This window comes from Crocodylus siamensis, chromosome 3 (genome assembly GCF_052110815.1).
Source record: "Crocodylus siamensis isolate JL-2025a chromosome 3, ASM5211081v1, whole genome shotgun sequence".
NCBI classification, from domain to species: Eukaryota; Metazoa; Chordata; order Crocodylia; family Crocodylidae; genus Crocodylus; species Crocodylus siamensis.
Window position 1 is genome coordinate 90,534,244 of NC_143397.1, and position 19,960 is coordinate 90,554,203.

Consider the following 19,960-nt stretch of genomic DNA (forward strand, 5'->3'; position numbering starts at 1 on the left):
GTCCAGCCATAGCATAACTTAAGGAAAAGAATACAACGGGAGAAAAACAAAACCACAAATGCAGCATCTGCCCAATATGTTCAAACAGCTATTAACACTGTTTGGAATGGTTCAGGAATACGGCATCCTGCCTCTGTATATGGGGGGCTGGAAGAACCACTCCAGCCCTACAGTTCTAGGAAGACTATAACCCACCCCCTTGAGGATTGCAAAAGCATTTGTGTACATAAAATGGACATGGAGGAAAAAGAAATTTCATACAGAAGCAAATCAGAAACTGTACTATCGAAGGATGGCAACTACTCCAGATGCCTACATGCGTCTTAGGAGAGGTGTCAATTTCAAAGCAAACTGAGCAATGCTAAAGCTGCAGATGCTTTAAGAGGTGCAATAAAGCATATCAATAAAGAAAAAATAATTGGGAAATTACTGCCTCTGTGTCAGTGACTTAACTAAAGGGGAGATCCTTAGGGAAAAAGAGGAGACTACAACTTAAGAAAATTAGGGGAGATTCACTCTTTAATAAAGTCTGGGACACATCAGAAATGTTATGTTTGATTTTCTCTAGTTCTGGTAGATCTCTTGAAGTTTCAGAAAATGCATATAGTTAGCTCTTGTGCAAAAACTGCATGTTAACAACAAACTCTCCCTCTGCCTGAAGAAGGGTGTTTGTACCAAGATGCTTACAAAGAACAACTTTGCCAACTATTTAGTTAGTCTAATAAAAGATCACGTTTACCTAAAGAACCTTGGCTGCATGTTAGCAGTAATCTTTTTAATCAACTAGTCATTGGAGCCAAACAGGTGATGATAAAAAGTAGGCTGACACCCAAGATTTTAACTTTAGAACTAAATCTTCTTTCCTTTCATTATTTCTCAGTTTTCAGACCTTTGTCATGTCAGAATTACACTAATTCTTCAGAAGCCACAAAATCTTTCAGGGTAGACAATATCTAGATTTCCAATTAAAAAAAACAGAACTTTCGAAAAATCATGCTAGACCAGGTTCTCTCTGTCTCTCAATAGCAGCGGACCAGGCACGGAAATTTTGCTGGGGGACAATGTGAAACCACATCCTTTCTTTAAATGAAGTTTGATTGTTCAAGTATTAGCCTTAATCTTTGCAGGCAGAGCAGAAAACATGCAATTCTCCCAATACCTCCCTGTAGGCATGCTTTTGTAACTTCCGTTGTAAGAGCAGCTTAGATAGTCTTTTGAGTGTGTACAAAAGTGATCATTTAACTTTAAAAATGTGCCTTGCAAAATCTAGCGATGGCACGACTCTCAAAGTTTTAGGCTTACTCTAGCTACACTGCAAATTCCTACTAATATCTTCTTTTGCCCCTATAGCTTAAACCAGTTCCTTGCATGTAGTAAGATAAATTGGTGCAACATGTAAAGTCCTAAGGCATGGTACCTTCAAAGGCTATTATATACTAGGGATGCAGCGAATATTAAAAAAGGCTGTTTTACATCTTTGCATTTTTCAAATAATTGAGGGACAATTCACGCAGAATCATTTGACAGATAAACCAGGCCTGAAACTGTCCCAAAAAGAGATATTTACCAAATCTGGCCCCTGACAGACATGCCTGGAGACAGCGTGGAACAAAGAACTTATGAACTTGACGTCTGCACCTACCTGTATCCCATACAGGTGACAGACAATACAAAGTAAGCTAATGTGCGTTGATTGTTTAATGTTTTACAATATAATTTCTCAGCAATACTTTTGGCATGAAATAAATACTACTACGGTTTGTAGGCTGGCTGGCTGCTCACTGTTTGACATTGTCATTATATACACAAGAGTGAAACAGCAGATGCTAAGCAAAAGGTAGACTTGCTAACCTGATCATGGTGAATGGCAAGTCAATTACTGGCCTAGAAACTGCAGTCAGGAGGGAGGGAATTGATGGCAGGAGGCCTGAGATCAGGATGGCCTGGAGGAGAACAAGGGGAAGCTAAAGTGTAGCTAATGCTGACACTGTTACAACTAGAAAAAAGACTATTGTTGCCAGTAAGGCTACTTTTACATTACGGGCTTTCCCGTAAAAGCAGAATAAGCATCAGTCATGACTAGAAGTTAATCCATTTGACACAAACAGAAAAAGAAGAAGAAAAAAAAAAGAAAATTGGAAAACTTTTGAGGAAATCAACTTCCAGACAGGAACACCCCACAAAATCTTTTGAAGAGCTCATTTACCTTGCCAGAAGCACACAGTCAACATTTTTTATCTTCCCCAATATCAAAGCATCTGATGGCTGCAAAACAAGTAAACAAGAAATAGTTGCAACATGCCTTAATTACTTTGTGACTATGAAAAAAAAACCCAGCTGTACTTACTTTCATTAGTAAACTACTGGGAATGGAAGATTTGGCACATATTGAAACCATAGGGAACACCATTTGCATATAGCAAGCTAATATAAGTGCCAACCACCTATATAATACAGCTGTTCAAATATGCCATACATACATTAGACATCAAAATATATTTGAATTACCTTGAAAAATTCTTGTCCTTGCAGTTTTGGTTTTCCATGTTGCCATTGGTTATTTTACCAAAAACAGACGGCATCCCTTCATTGAAAAATCTCTTTTTAACCACTTTATATTAGATTTTTTCATGGGAACCCCGCGAGTCAGAGACACACATGTGCAGACAAAGATACACAGTTAACCCTGCATATAATACTGTTTATCTTGTTACAGAGTTAGGCTGCTACAGTCTGAGAAACATCTGCAAGTAGTGAGATTTTGTAGCTAGATTCCCTCCTGCTAACTTCTCCTCTGCCACCTACCTTAACCATAATCTCTTATACCCTTCACTACTGTAAAACAGCATTTTATATTTACTTATATGTTAGTGGCCATGAAAATAACACAGTGGAAAAGGTAGGATTTTTGAGGACAAGCATTACACCGGTTACAAAGAGGATGGGGTTAGACTCTTCTCAGCGTTGCCAGATGACAGAACAAGAAGCAATGGTCTCAAGTTGCAGCAAGGGAAGTTTAGGCTGGATATTATGGAAAAAAACTCACCAGGAGGGTAATGAACCCTGCGATAGGCTGCCCAGAGAAAATGTGGAATCTCCATCCTTGGAGGTTTTCAAGACCCAGCTAGACAAAGTAAAATCGTTTGGGGCTAGGTCTGGCTTTCAGGGTAGCCTACGCAGAAGATCTGAGTTTTATTCCCAAGTTTTCTACAAATTTTCTTTGGTGGCCTTAGGCAAGTCATTTATCTGAGTTCTTCATCTGTAAAATGTGAATATTAATATGCATTGTCTTCCACACCTCATCTGCCTCATCTATGTAAACTGTAAAATCTACGCAGAGTCAGCTACACTTATAACTGTAGGACAAGATCCTCATTACAGCTGCATTCTCTTCCCTGCAGCTGAAGGCTGAAATAACATAAAGGGCATGTCCAGACATGCATGCAAATGCAGAAGCACGTATTTCCTGCACCACAGTTATCAGTAGCACATATTTGTGCCATTGCTTTTTGTCTCAGGGCATGCCCCTACACGTGTGCTCTAGCACACAGCATATTAACTTGGGTGGGGTAGGTGAGACAACCTTACTGGGGGGCCTACCGGGGCATCAGTGGCACCAGTCCAGTCACTCAGAGCTTGGCCAGCAACCAGAGTGTGGCTCCAGCTGGCCAGGCTCTGTTTCTGGCAGCACATGCTGCTACCACTTGCGCCATGCTTTTTTTTTTTTTTTTAGGGGTGGGGGGTTTTGACACCAGGATTTCCTAATGTCAAATTTTGGTGCTGTGCTGCAAATTAGCAGCATGGCAAGTGGGTACACATGCCCTGTGTATGGTTTGTGGTGGCTCAAATAGCTTTGAGGTGCTGTAAACCACAAGTGTACGCACATCTGGACATGCCCAAACAGTTCCAAAAACCTTGAATTAGAGCCATACAGGCTGTGTTTAAAAGACTCTCTTTACCCCATACCCCAAAAAGCGGGCTGCTGCAATTTTGGAAGGTCTTTAACATACACCAGGAGCTGCAGAGCAGCCAAAAACTGAAAAGATGCAAAAGCAACTTAAAGCCACTGCATCCCACTCCTGGACTACCAATTCTGTGTGGCACCTCTAATCTCACCCCTAATATTTAAAGAACAGACTATATAAAGGTTCAGGATGAAGTTTATTCTCTTCTGTACATGATCTTTTTTCTCAGTGCCATTAACTGGCCAACAAACGGGAATGGAAGAAAAAAACCTGATCTTGTGATATCTCCCTTTTATGAAAGGGACCTAAACTGAAAAATTCAACAGTGAGCAAGCAAACATCTAAAAATGTGTGTCTTAGTAAACAGTAAAAAAACAATTATACAGACCTTGCCATATGGAGTCTCAATGTATTTTTCTGTTCTTCCTTCTAAGAGGTCAGGATCATCCAGGCCAGTTCCACCTATAATTCCAATCTTACAAATAAACAAACAAAAGCTCACATTAGAACTCTAGAAATCACACTGCATTTTAAATCTTACCTTCAGTTCCTGGTCACCAGCAAGGAATTTTTTTTGAGTCATTCTTCTAGAAACGACACAGAACCAAGGACCCCAGAAGCACAGTCATTATCATCAAAGCAGTTACCCCCAGAGACATATAGGTAAGTTTACAGGCAGACTTTAGATCCTATGCTATTTAATTTGCCATATATAAGGTACTGACTATTACTTCCCTGCTTAAATAGAGATCCAATTAAAAAGCTATAAAAACAGCACAAAAAAAAGCATTACTGGTTAATCATTTATCCTACCACAGAAAGGAAAAGACTCATATGCCACACTGTGGTGGTCACAAAAACTGGAACCAGACATATATAAATAACTTTCCAGCAGCTACTGCTTCCAAGTTATATACGGAAAAGACAAGGAATCATTTTAGTGAATTGTCAACTAATTAGATCCGACTGTCAGACAATTTTTTTGGCTGTGTGGCCTCAAAAATAAATCTTATTAAGCTCCAAGGACCAAATGAAGCAAGATACTGAGTCTTTCAAACCTATTTACTGCCCCACAGAAGGTCTTATATGAGGTCATACGATACACAACAATAAGACTGAGCACCAAGGCTTTGACTCAGAATGGAGGCTGAGGTCTAAGTTTTCCTCTCATCTACAATAAGCCCTTCCAACAAGATCAAGTGCCCAGTTATAATACTGATTATTGGCAAAGAGCAAATACTCACTACTAAACCAGTTAGACTGACAATTTCCAATAACTGTTTTGCATGCCAATCCTATTATATTGGTGTAATATTTTAAAATAATTAAATCTAAATGTAAAGAATAAAAATCAAATTACAAATTGTATTTGAAACAAAACATTTGGGTAGACCCTAAAACATTTGGGTAGAGGGTGACTTATTTTGTTTTTTTGAAATTTTTTATATTAAATTTATTTCCAACAATAGAATGAAAAGATAGTCGAAATGTTAGAATTTCCTACAGAACAGAAATTCTGACTTTTGACCAGCTCTAGATAAACCAGAAGAGGAAATGGGGAAGATGGGAGAAAATATATCTACTGCACAGTAAAATAAGGCCCTTACCTGTCTCTCAGCCACAAACCCTATATAACCTGAACACTAAAATCTTTCCCTAGGATTTGGAGGCACTTTGAGACCACAAGTTCAAATCCAGAAACTGCTTTCTCTTGGTCTAGAATTCTCCCACTTTACAGTAAGAATACACACCAATCATTTGCCTTCAGGAAGTCTTCCAATAACTTCCCACAATTCCCTGCAAAAGCCAGACAAGTTTTCTCATGTTATTTTAGAAAAAAAAATGAGCATCTGAGTACAAATGACACATCCAGGTAAGTATAAAAACAACAAAGATGCATGGGTACAGCTTTTCAGCAAGGACATTTGCAATACCACATAGCAGCAGTGTCCGTTTTGCTATCAAGCATCTTACACAAATGCAAAAATCTAAAGAAAGCATCCATGTTTCTATTCCCTGATTCTATGTGTGGTTTTCTGTGGGGAATAGTTTTCATAAACCCCACAAAGGCATCTTCAGCTAGTAATAATATGAACAATATAATTAAAATTCTACTCAGGATGTGAAAAAACAAAACAAAACCCCACCACTAGGTGCTGGTGCAGCCTGACTAGAGTCAACTAATTCCAACATAGAATTTCTGACAACTATGGAAAATTTGTTTAGCTTTATGGAATATAGCAAGAAAGAAAGTTGTTTCTGAGTCTGGATTTCCCCAGCACACATCTTCGGTTTTTTTGAGGTTGATGCAATTGCAATTTAGGTCAGATCAGGCTCTTGCAAAGGCTGTTTTTTATTGCATAATGCAGCTTACACACAGCAAAATACAGGCACAGTCCCAAACACTCCATAGCCTTCTAAAACCAGAAGTAGATTACAAGACTTCCGGTTATTGTGAATACCACAGCATGGTGACCTGCCTATTAGGGGCCACGTAGCTGTAGTCACGAGCACTGCGCCCAAGCTAGTTGGCACTGTGCTAAGTCACGTGATGCTGAGAGATGGAACTAATTTGCTGGCCTGCCTGCACCGACATGCAAATGTAGTTAAGGAAGTAACCCCATGACTACTTCCAAATGTGGAAGTGATATAGCCATTTTCCTTGGCACCATGAACTATCATGCAGATCTAGATGAGGCTGGACCAGAACTGAAGTTTTCAAGCAAGGTTTGAGTAATGTCTCTTCTCTTTATTAACAACTAGACTAATGGCAGCCTTGCAATGAATGGCTGTTGGTCAGTTTTATGGCCAGTAATGCTACAGGGGCTCCAAGTATCTAATTGCTGAGTTTATACTGCTGTAATGTTACCTGTGAGCATGGCATCTCCTGGTACTGATCTAGACCAATTCTTCAAATTCAGGACAAAACTGTTGTTTCAGGAAGACCTGGGAGGGAAGCAGGGGGGCAGGGACACTAAGATTCCCAAAATTCAGGCTCATCCTAGAGTATCCAAGACAGTTGATCACTTTACTTTGATAAAAACACTACCATTTAAAAACTAATTTTGCTATCAGTTATACTTGCTTTTAAAAAGCTTGCTGCTTTTTTAATTGCTGGTTACTGTTGCAAGGACTATTGCAGTTTTAAGTGGAGGAGTTTAAATCATCCTGAGCTGCTACCATGTGAATGACAGGCCTGTTCTGTCAGCAGTTGCAAAGCTTTCTCAGAGTAGTTAAGGATCAGTAGCTTTTAAATAAATAAACAAACAAACAAACCATGTACCCATGTCCAGCAAGCAGAAATCTCAATGATCCGAATTTTAAACAAGACAACACTCTATCAGTCTCTTGATTTCTGCAACCCTGTGTTTATAAAAGCCTCACTGACTCTTTTTCTATGACTATTAGCTCACTGGACATCTTTTTTTCAATAAACAGAATGCATGGTTTTCACTAAGTGCCAAATACTCTTCTATGAAAAAGCCTTGCACAGATAATGATGCGAGCCATACTTCCCTCATTTTAACAAGATACCATTCTCCTTCTGGCACCATCTTGTGCTTCTGTTTGTTAGTGCATCCTCACCACAACCCTTAATGCATTTGATGTAGAGCAGGTTTACACGAAAAGAAACCACAACAGATGTGTTCAAATATTTTTCATGAAGTAGGATATTTGTCTGTGGTGTTAGGAGTATGGGGGGGGGGGGGGCGGGGAAGGTATGCCTGTTTCTTCATGGAAATAATCATGACTTCTGAAAGCTAGAATTTGTGTGAATTATATACCTGAAAATCTATACCTGAAGTGTGTTATAGAATATCTGCTACTCAAAATTCAAATACACTACAGTCATCCTAATATGGAATAGAAGTGGAACAATGCTACTTAAGGTCTAAAAAGAAAAACAAAAACCAAATCACCCACTGAATTTTGTTCAAGTATGCTACTTAGCAAGTACCAGAAGAGTAATTAATATATTTGCAGAAATCAGGATAACATTTTTATTATTCTTTGATATTCTAAAAACAAAAACCCCGAAAGGGCAAATTGCTTAAGTTACTGAGTATTTTGTTTTTAAACCACACAGCTGACACCAAAACTAGTCCTCAATTTGCAGAAATTGTAAAATGAAATGCAGCTCAATTTCTTCCCTCAGTGCTTAGGAAAAATAAAAGCAGCTGTAAAAAAGAAAAAAAAATTATCTTTATTAGGAGAAAAATTACAAAGGCCTCATATTTTGCATGTAAACTTTCCAAAATATATTTTACTCAACTCTTCTAAAAATTATTAAGGCAGCCTGCTTAACCTCTTAAGTTTGGGTCTAATTTTTGTTTATCCCCTCAGATGCAACTGTGTCAAGATACTCATATGGCTCTTATCGCACTGAACAACACCCCAAAGATTTAATGTATTGATTCCTAGAGCAGTACACCAACGTAAGTCAGGAAGTATTCTGGTAGGTATTAAGCCTATTTTTACAGTGGGGAACCGAGTGCAGGTAAAGGTGCTATGGGATCCACTGCATGATCCACACAATTGAACCTCCTGCCACACCACACATGCATAGCAGGAGGTGTGATTGTGGAATCCAGCATCAGATCCTATCATGTCTTATTGCCAGTACAGGGGGGAACCTGGGATTGCCACCCCACACTCCCCCTACACTGGCAGATAGGATTCAGGCCCAGCTGCAGCCCACATGTAGCCAGAGCCCAGTCCCACAGCTGACTGGAATGAGCCCTGGCTGTACCCCACATCAGCTACAGGACGTACCCCTGGCAGCTGTGGGGACACAGGCTACCCATGCCAATTAAAGCTGGACCAAAACCAACTGTGAAATCATTACACGTTCTCCAGCAATAACTTCCTAGCCAAATGAACCTTGTTTTAAGATGCATGCATAGCCAGCCTAAGTGAACTGCACCATTACCTAGGCAACCGCACAATACATGTAATGGCACAGCACATGGAGCAGGGGCACAGAGACCAAAGGAGCAGGTTCTCCTGCCTGCGGCGGTTGTCTTGACTTTAAGTCTAGCCCCACTGCACTGGGTCCCTGGAGGGCTGCCCCAAGCCTCGCTCTCAGCTGTCCCTCTGAAGCCACAAAACCCTGGGGAGAAGGAGGAGGATCCACTGATTCCCTCCCCTTTTGGCAGGCTTTTCAGCAGGTTCATAGCGACGTACGGCCGGAAGGCACTTCATGAGGGCCCGGTCCAGGCAAGGTACCGAGGGAAGGACGGGCTGCTTCTTCCCTGCTCAGCAGCGGCCACCCACCCCGGAAGCCTGTGGGCACACATCATCACCCCGGTGCTGCGCTACTGGAAAGAAACACCAAAGTGCCTGGGGCGGGGGGGATACTGCCCGGGACTGGGAAGCTCTGCCTTGCAGCCCTGGCTCGTCCCCACGTACAGCCCCGCGCTGCCCAGGGCCGGAAGCTCCGCGCCCCGCTCCCGGGGAAGGCGGCACGCGAGGCCCTGGGCTGCTCCCGTTAGGCCCGTACACTGAGGGCGCACGGCTTCGCTGCCGCGCCACCTACCTTTACAGCCGCCATGGCCGGAAAGAGGCAGTCGCGACGGAAGGAGTCACGGCTGCTGTTGGTGCGCTCCGGTAACCCGGCACGGAGTGCGCCTGCACGGCTTCGGCCTCGGGACGGCAGAAGTCCAGAGAAACTGCTGGTTGATCTTGTACCGGGCAGAGCAACAAGCGTGTCAGGAAAGCCCCAGAGAGAAGCGGGCAGCCCCGCCCCGCCCGTGCCCCCCAGAACTGTACACGGGGCAGGAGTGGGTGAGCGCCGTGGGCTCGGGCTCCTGCCCTGCTGCCCTCCCCTGGGGCTTCTTCAGCTCAGCAGGTGTGAACCAGCGCCACAAGAAAGTGGGGCCACGCAGGAAAGCTGCTTGTCGCTGCGAGCCCCACACTGTGGCAATATGTCCCCTGTGTGAGGCAGCAGCAACGGGCACAACCCCACACCAACGCCCCTGCATGTGTACATGATGTGTTACCAGGCAGCGCCCTGCTCTGCCCTGCCATGCTGGGTCACACCCACTGGGCCCACCCCCATGCCACACACACATCTGGGGGGCACATGCCCTCTCCCCGCCGGGAGCGTGCGCAATAGCGGGGAGCTGGGCCCAGCCCCCACCCCCAGACAAGCCGCATGTGGCCCCATCCCCTGCCCTACTAGGGCCCTGTGGCCATGCATTGCAGCACCGGGCCCCAATCCCCACACACTACCCAGCTTGGCCGCAGCCCCAGCCCTACCTAACTGCCTCCCTCCCTATGGGGACCTCCCTCCCTCTCACCCATTTATCTGCAGGAACAGTTCCCCAGGCCTGGTGGCCCGTGCATACACATTAAGGCCATGCAAAGCTTCACCAACTGTTTTGTTTCGACACCGTTTCAACTCCTTTCGAGTTCAAAACAGTGAAATTAAAACAAAATGAAGGCCTTTGAAACAGCCTCCAAAGGAGGGCAGCCAAAACGTTTTGAAAGTTTTGAAACAGTTCAAATTTTGAAGCAGCCAGGTGGCGGGAGGCAGGGGAGAGCCAGGGCAGCACTCCAAGCAGCTCCACAGCACCATGTGTCTCAGCCCAGCAGGGAGCACAGCCTTGGCTCTCACCACCTCCTGCCGCTGAGCTGTGCTCTGTGGGGCTGGCAGAGCGGATCAGAGCACAACACTAGCTCTGCCCACCTCCCACTGCCAGGCTGTGCTCCAGTCAGCTCTGCCAGTCCCATGGAGCTCAGCCCAGTGGCAGGAGGCAGGCAGAGCCCACTGGGCCCACCCCCATCCCACACACAGATCTGGGGAGCACATGCCCTCTCTTTTCCCCTGCAGAAGTGCGCACAGCGGCAAGGAGCCAGGCCCACCCCCAGAGAAGCCACCTGTGGCCCCGTCCCATGCCCTACCAGGGCCCTGTGGCCGTGCATTGCAGGCCCGGGCCCCAATCCCCACGACTGCCCAGCTTGGCAGCAGACCCAGTCCTGCCTAACTCCCTCCTTCCCTCCCTATGGGGACCTCAATCGCCTCCTGTCACTTACCTCTGGAGCAGCTCTCCAGGCTATGCAAAGCTTCACTGGTTGTTTAGTTTTGACACTGTTTCAACCTGTTTTGAGCTTGAAACAGCACAATCAAAATGAAATGAAGGGCTTCAAAACAGCCTTGAACCGAAACGAGGGCAGTCGAAACGTTTCGAAAGTTTCGAAACATTTCGAATTTCAAAGCAGCCAGGTGGTGGGAGGCAGAGGAGAGCCAGGGCTGGGCTCGGAGCAGCTCCACAGCCCCATGGGAGGACAGCCCTGGCTCTCCCCGCCTCCGGCCACAAGGCTGTGCTCTGTGGGGCTGGTGGAAGGAGGCGGGGATCATTTTGACAAGAACTACTGCTATGCCCAGCTGAACTTTGGGTGATTGGAGCCACACCTTAGAGAAGCTGAAAGACAGAGACTGCCTCTTTGCCTGTGAGGATAACTGTCACTTTCACAGCTAAATATACTGGGCTTTGCTTTTAGCAGTGTTCATTTAACAGTGAATACTTGTAGTAAATAAAAATCTTTCTGTCATTCATACAAGTTGTCATGTCAATCCTTTATACACTAGTCCCGAATCCCATTTTAAACCTAAGAGTCAGTGCTACACCACGAGCCATATTTTCTCCCTTAGTTTCTTCTTCAAAGCTCTTATCAAGTAGCTTGGTAGCCTGCCATTCTGTCTTCTTCCCCAGGAGCTCCTTTCCCTGAAGCATGCAAGGCTAGACCAGTGGTCTCCAAACTTTTTTGATCATGCACCTCTATCAGTACAAAATTTTTGAGCATGCACCCCCAATATATGTATATTTATATAAATATAAATAGAAGTTCTAATATTTTCTTCCTGTACCCCCTGGGGTACGTACACCCCACTTCCCTCAGGCTCTGGGCTTATATGCTTTGAAGCACCACCTCTGCCAATCATGTGACTTTCCAGCCACACACAGGGTTAGGGTTGGTTAGCCATGAGTCTGCTCACTTCTGCTGCAGGCTAACCTGGCTGCTTGCAGCCGTTAGTTACCTGGAGATCTGCCTCTTGGCTGCTTATTGTACTGCAGTTTGCTTTTGCTCAGTTGCTTGCCCAAACCTTAAGCTTGGCTTGCTGCACTCTCCTCTTAAAGTAACAGAAACCTCTAGCTCCCTGTTACAGTAACTGTATGTGTATATTATATACCTACACTAGATGCCCCATGCAGTATTGCTTGCATGAAGATCCAATGAGTCAATTTTTGCTTTGTCACGGACACACTTGGATGAATGGCCAGGCTGCATTATAAGTCGGTAGTGTGCTAGGCCTCGACGTAAAGGTCTCTGGACAAGCGGCGTCTGCTACCCTCACATAGCAGAAGATCACTCGCCTCGAAACTGCCTGACAAACAAAAGCAAGGTAATAATAGCTGGTGTGAGTCGAAACAAAACACTGCAGCCCAAAGTTTTGATGTGGCACACAATTGGTCACTGGGAACAAATTGCTGAGAAAAAAAACGACTGATTGGTCGCTGGAAATAAAATGCTACAGCCTAACAGTACAAAAGCAGTCACGGGAAAAGCCCTGATGTGGGAAGTTTGGAACAAAACTTCAAGCATCAAAGGGCCTGCGGACTGATCACCGGCCAGGGCCGCCTCTCCCCAAGCGCCATCTCGGGTCGGTTTTTGAGGCCTCCGTGAAGTGACTAGCGTTCCCCAGCCATGAAGCCGCTCCTGTTTGCCTTTGCGGTAAGCATGCAAGCCTAACTGTTAAATAGCCTCTTGAAATCTGTGAGCTGCTGACCAGGTCTGGGACTAGAACTAAACTCAGCCGCCCCAAGACTACTCACAGGGTAGTTTTGAATGCAAGGGAGTTTAGTTTGAACCTCGTGACCCATTGGACCAACCATAAGAAATCTATGAGCTGTTGACCAGGTCTGAGACTAGGGCCCTGGCCAGCCGCACCAAGACCACTCGTGGTTTTGAACGCAAGGGGCCTTGGCCTGAACCTCGTGACCCAACAGACACAATTCCCCATTGTTAACTGTTTGTATTTGTTTTAATAGTTTATATATGTAAGTCGTTGAGATTAGCATGGGAAGTAGTAGTAGCAAAGTGTTTTGTGCATTTTGTTAAGTAGAAATAAAAAGTTTGGTATAACTCAAGCTGCGCCCTTGTCGGTGCCTACCCCACCAGCCCGGCCATGCCTGGGCTTCTCCAACCTAGTGCGACATGCTTGAGATCACATTTTATTGAACTTCAGTAGCTTCGCAACACTTCCGTGTACACGAAATCCTGAAACATATCACACTTCCTTACTGTAAGAACTTTACAACATTTCCATATATACAACATTTCTGGTTTTGTTACTGGGTTTGCCCTGGATCTGCCCAGAGTGTATGTAGTTTGTACTGTGGGGTCCCTACAGAAGGTATCTTCCATAAAGTTAGGTTCAGCTGTCCCTGCCAACAACAAATTGAAGTCTGTGTGCTCCTGTGCCCAAAGATATGCACTGCAATGATTGCATCCTGCAAGTGCTACAGGATCAACTTCATGATGCCCAGCAAGTATTTCAGCTGTGTGCATGAGACCCTCACAGTTTCTGAAGTCTTCTTTTCAGCTCGGCGACTTCTTGCTGCCTCAGCACGGTGTTGTCATATTTCCAGTTGCTCCTGATCACTAAGTTGGCTGAAGCAGGCACGTTCACGTGCAGCTCGCTGCTCCCGCTGCAGAATGTGAGTTGATTCATCTTGCGCTCTATACTGACATCGTCTGGCTTCTGCAGCTTGCTGTTGCTGCTGATGTTGTGTTGCCTCATCAAGCAGAGCACACTGTCTTCTCATTGCCTATGCAGTTCGCTGCTGCTCCTGTTGACGTTCCTGTGCTGTCTTGAACGTCGCTGATGTTGATAGGATGCATTTCGTTCACGTTCCCCCTCCAATTGTCTTGCACATTGGCAGCGCTGATACGATACATTCTGCTCTGCATAGGCTGTTGAGTTTTTTGCACGTTGTCATTCCTCTTGCTGTCGTTGTTGCTGTCATTGTAAGGCTCGGTGTTCGTCCATTAGGTGTGGTTTTATGTTGCTGGTGTTTCTTTTGTGGATCCTGGCTGCTTTTCTCACTGCTATATTGGGATCATAGGCGATCATTTCCTCTTGCACACATTGAAATTCTGCTGAGTTCCCAATGTTATGTTGAGATCTGGAACGCAATAAGCAGCTGTGCGTTGCTGTCATGTCCTCTCATTCCTACTCCGTATTTTTGTCACATATCGTACTTGACTTCTTGTCTTTGTTGCATTGAATGACAAACTGACAGACAATACTAAAGGGTGCGAATAGCCGAATGTGGCTTATATATAGTAGGACTCGAGAGTCCAGAACTAACCGATATGGCTATGCCCTGCTAAAACATTCAGGACTGTAATGGCCTGAAGGGTAACGCTGCATGTAAGCCTGGCCAGCATGCAGCACCTCACCCATGCACACACATTGGTGAACTCGGTTCTCTCACCCAACTCCCTCTCTGAACGATTTCATCTGTCGCAGTGAGGCTTCATACTTACTAATGGAGATGGCACTTAGTACACGTAATAGTATAGATTACATATACACGTGTGCACGAGCATAGCACAAGCTTTCTGTTGGATGTGGTCCACAGCATGAGATCCCTCCTGAGCATGTGTGCACTGATTAGAGGTGGGCAGGTTCTAGAATAGCTGGACTTTCCACCTTGACGATGTCAGTGACCCACTTACATCTGGGAGCCGGCACAGTAGCTTGCGTGGTCCAGTAGAGCACCGTGTGCTACACCTGAATGCCGGGAGCACGCTAGTAGGGTGTCGTGTGCACAGGACTATGACTGGTGAGAAGAATGACTGACACATGGTGTGATTTTGGCAAGTATTTAAGAAATCCTGAGGAGTGATTCAGTGCACGAATGGAATACGGAGGTTTGAGAGTACTTGAGGTTTGAATGGTGTGTGAGCTTACTTGATTGGTGATCATACCTGAGGCATTTGAGCAGTGACTGTAGCAGTGATAGAGAGAGGGGTGACCTATCAGATTGGATTATAATTGGATACTTACCTGAAAAAGTATTATTGGATCAGGACCTCAGTCATCCATTGGACTGGTAATTATCACCCTTCCCTCACTCTCTGTCCCTCTGAGGGAAAGCAGCAAGGGCCTGGCTGGCACTCCAGCTCAGGGAGCCTGTGAAGGCCCTTGGCTGCCCCCTGGCAGCTCTGTTTATGCTGCATTTCAGTTAACCAGGGTATATAGTTCATTTCCTACTGTTAATATTGTTTTTGTTGTGATCATGAATTTCTAATATACTTTTGAACTTTATTGGAGCCTCGGTGTATTTATAGGGTATATGAGGGCAGGCTGTAGCTCTATGTATATCCCTGACTTCAAAATCCACCTCTAACAGAAATAACACACGAAAGGCCCTGGCTTTCTGAGGAAGCCTAATAACCCTCTGCCTCTTAGATTTCTCATAGGTGGTCGGTGTCCAGGACAATGCAGCAGTGTCCGCCTTTCATTCTGAGAGTAGAAGCTCACTTCATCAGGTGTTGTCAAAGCCATCTGATGAAGTGAGTGTCAGCTTATGAAAACTTGTGCTATATATATAATCTACTTTAATTTCCCTGAATCTACCCTGCCTTATACTAAGCTTTATCAGACCACTGCAATTGGTAACATGTAAGTTTGGATTTCCTTGTTGCTGATGGCATCCAAGACATGCTGCTTTTCATATAGTTGTAACCAAATTTAACTCTTTTTTTGCCCATGAACAGCAGTGGCATAATGGAATAGTCTTGGATTTCTTTTCTGTTTTAGTTTTGGATTTTTCTCTTTTTTTCTTTCTCCCTCCTCCACTTTTTGGTCTGAAGTGGTTAATATAAAATTGTACTATGCATTATGTAATAAATTGGAGCTGTATAAATTGTATTTTGTGGGTTTTTTTGTTATGTTTTAAATTTATAAGTGATATACCATGCTTTGCATTACACTGTCTTTTAAGCTTGTTCTGTATTATTAAATTATAGTTTGCAAATACTGTATTCTCTGTAAGACTACTCACACCTTAGCTGACCACACAGGAATGGAAGTATGAAGAAAAGTATGAATGAGAATTGATAGCACTTGCTGCAGACAAAGGGGATTTCCTTTAACTGCAAGCTAATGAGATCAACATTGCAGACTGTTAATCATGAACTGACAGAACTGAGAACAGGATTGCTACCTACGTGCCAGAAGGCATGAAGTGACCTGCTCCACCTGACTGGGCAGCTGATCACTAGGGCACTACAGAAGTCTGCCATACAGGTATAAAGGGCAGTGAAAAGTGAGTCCTGGTGGCACCCCTTTTATCCAGTACCCAACCTACCATACCAAAAGGACAAAGCTGGTGACCCCCTTCTGGAGATAACACCACCTTGGAGAAGCTTTGACTGGCCATCAGCAGCAGACCCGCAGTACCTCGGATAGGTAATAATCAACATCAGTACTCACTCCACTGTTGCTGCAGCAGCTGTGCATCTGCGTGTGCATTACCTTGGGGGTGATCACTGAACTCATATCAGATCTTTACTTTCCATTTAATAAATCTGAATGATCAAGACCTCATGTTGGCTCTTTGATGCAACACCTTTTTTTAATTCAAAGCACCTGTTGGAAAGTGCTGGGTCTTACTTTTCACTCAATTTTTTTGAACATAGAAACATAGTAGAGTAATTCTGTTGTAAAGAACTGAGAAAGACCACAGCAGGGCAGAATGTTTTTAACACTATGGATTCTAGAAGGAGTCCCAGTTCTCAGAGATCTTCCCAGAACTACCCATTCTATCCTTTAAACAAGCACCGAACCTCACCAACCTCATCACCAGAAGCAAACTTGCTATAGTTCAAAACACACCAAACAGACTCAGACCATGTCAGGACAAGAAATGTAAAACCTGCCAACAGATCTCTAGCACCCCCACAATTACTACCCCCCACAACAGAACCATCACCATTCCTAGATCTAACACCTTTACCTCCACAAATGTAATATATTTTATCCAGTGAACCAAATGCCCTCATGGAAAACATGTAGGAGAAACCAAACAACAACTCTGCACCAGAATGAACACATGCTGTAAATCTATCAAATACAAGAATATTCAGTTACCTGTGGGTGCACATTTCTCACAAGAAAACCACTCTCTCTTCAATCTCTCAGTTCTAATCCTCAGAGGGAATTTACAAAATACCTTTCACAGACAAGCCTATGAACTCTACTTCATCAGTCTACTGGATATAAAAAAAATCATGGACTAAATATAGACATTGGATTTATGACGCATTATAACCTGCCTAACATCTGACTCCCCAGGTAAACCCTCCACTTTTTAACATTCTCATTCCCTTCCCCCCATGCTCCTGTCTCTCATCCTTTGACTACAGCTACATTAATTCCCCCTCCCCACCCCTCACCTCTCTCTCACCTACTGACCACCTCAATTTGCATTTTTACTGACTGACTTTCTTGCATACATACTGGCCTCTGGCTGCTTTACCACTCCATCCAGGAAGAGCCCAGCCCATCTACAGATGCTTTCTCAGTCTGACAAAGGGCATTTGTACCCAAAAGCTTGCTTAGAAGAATTTTTCCAACTATCTGAGTTGGTTTAATAAAAGATATCGGATTTACCCAAAGAACCTTGTCTGCCTATGACCTTAGACCAACACAGCTACGACCTACACCCCTGGATTCCTGTTTGAAATTTCTGGGTTTATCTTGGGAATCATGTTTGCATATCTAACAGTGCTAATATCACGTGGCAGCCCATGGCACCTTTGAAAGGATTTTAAGGGCCCACAATGCTGTTGCACCCTGGTTGAGAATCACTGTTGTACAGTAACACTTTTCCTTTTTTAAGTAGGGATAGACAGTTGTTGTATTTGTGATGCTCCAGGAAATGTCCAAGAGGCAAAAATTGTCTCTTCCTTTTTAATACATTATAGCTAGGCTTGGCAGAATTAGATTTTTATTTTTTAATAATTTTGGCAGCTAAAATCAATGTTTATTTTTAAGCATTTATTTGATTTTTATCAGTTTAAATTTTCACGATTGCACAATATTAGGCATGTGGTGGCAGACAATTTAATAATGATAGTATACTGTTAAAAGCTTTATGAAATAACATGTCAAAATATTAAAAAAATATATCCATAAATCAATAAATCATACCCGGGTAGGTGTTTAAGTAGCCTGTTATCTCCCTCCAGCCCACTTCCCTCACCTATGGATGAGTAACTAATTTCTTAACTGAGTCATCAGGCCACCCACTGTTTTCCTCTTTAACTCCTCCACTCCTCTTTCTTTCTGTGCTGTCCAGTAGCAAGTCAGCCAGTCACTTGAGAGCATTCATTTGGGTATTGCAGCATGCTGTACAATTGTTCTTCCTTTCTTTACAGTGGGATTAGGATATTTAGAAGTAAATAAACAAATCATCCAGTGCCATACAGGTATATCAGACCTCCCTCTTCTTTCTTAATGTATCTGTATTTTAAATGAAATGCATGTAACAATAGATATATATAATAGCAAAATTATTTTTTAAAAATTACACCATATTTATACAGAACAGGACAATATACATTAAATGAATTCACAAGGTATCCAGGACATACACAGGTGTATAGTCAAAACCCAGTTTTCTTTAACAGTGAGGACATTGTAATTGAAAAAGAAAGAGGAGAAATTTTATACATAGTTCACTGTTTGTTACAGAATACTGCAGAGCCAAAACTTTGCAGAAAAGAACAAGAATAAGCACAAACTTAAAAAAAAATTACAAACACACTTTGCTGCTTACATAATAAGAGTTTTTCATTAAAGTTCATAACAACTCCACAAAATCAGCTGTGTGTTTGTATATAAAGAAAGAAAAGTCAGAGAAAATACTAATGTGAGCTAGATACCAAAATATGTAGAAAGCAGGGATGCCCTGTAAGCAAAAAATAAAGTACTACTGATGTTTAAAGACTTAAAGATGAAATTCTGAAGTTATTGAGAAGCACCCACGTTGCTCTTACAACCTGGTGAAGAAAAGCATTTTTGCAAGGAAACATCTTTGTTTCAGGGTAACAAGGATTTAGGGTAACCAGTCATAAAGTAAAATTAAATATTGCCAAAACTTCCAAGAAATGTTAATCGCTATCCTGTAGATGGCAGCATATTTGCATGATATGAAAATATGACTAAGAAACAGTGAAGAAAAATACTATTTTCTCTACCCTGACTTGGAAAGTGAAAATTCTAGGAACATGTATTAGTAATAGGGTGACCATTTTTGTCAGAACAGTCTGATTTTAAATATTTCTTCAGGTGTCCTGTTGACTAGGTCAAATAGATGCATTTGTCCAGTGATGATGATGACAATGATGATGAAGCAAGTGTCATCACACTCATATGTTGGAATCATGAGAGCCAGAAAGCCAGCAACAGGTAGAATGATCAATGTCAGTAAGACCTTGGGTGCCGGAAGGAGGGTGGTAAGGGCATTCATAGATTATGTCGTCAGCCATCTGAGCTTGAGCACCACAGCTACAGCCAGCATCACTGGAGATGCCCCAAAAGCGTATGCTTGCTTTAAACCATGCAGTTCCCATTCTGAGCTGGTTAAGAGCAGTCCAGTCCCACAGGGCAGCTGCCACCCAGAGGGGTGGAAGCTAGTGTTGTGGATAAAGTTCTTTAGCCACCATTTTGTGCAGCATATTTCCTACTCCACTGATGGGAGGTCCATGCTGTAGGTCAAGGTTTCTCAATCAGTGGGTCGCGACACAAAAGTGGGTTGCAAGAATATTTGAAAGGATTCCCAGAAAAACCTATGAAAGCACAGATTTCCCCTTGCAGGCTGCCAGCATTTCAGCCTGCAACTGGCTGCTTGGGATGATTAGAGAAAGTGCGCACATGTGTGCCTGCACATGCAGATGTACGTGGCCAACGCAGCGAG

The 19,960-nt window shown here is 43.5% G+C and overlaps 1 protein-coding gene across 2 annotated transcripts in view; it reads right to left on the reverse strand.

Moving 5' to 3' along the window:
* MTAP (methylthioadenosine phosphorylase) overlaps positions 1–11,434 on the reverse strand; it is a 40,307-nt gene extending 28,873 nt beyond the window's left edge. The window contains exons 1-3 of one of the 2 annotated variants that reach the window (XM_090038788.1): positions 9,502–11,434; positions 4,354–4,440; positions 2,207–2,265 (exon numbers count right to left, since the gene is read on the reverse strand). In XM_090038788.1, coding sequence (XP_089894914.1) covers positions 2,207–2,265; positions 4,354–4,440; positions 9,502–9,516 — 161 coding nt within the window. In that variant the 5' untranslated portion in view covers positions 9,517–11,434. Of the gene's footprint in view, positions 1–2,206; positions 2,266–4,353; positions 4,441–6,834; positions 7,649–9,501 lie in introns of those variants that run through there. The other variant, XM_090038789.1, reaches the window with a different exon arrangement.
* Positions 11,435–19,960: the final 8,526 nt, after the last annotated feature.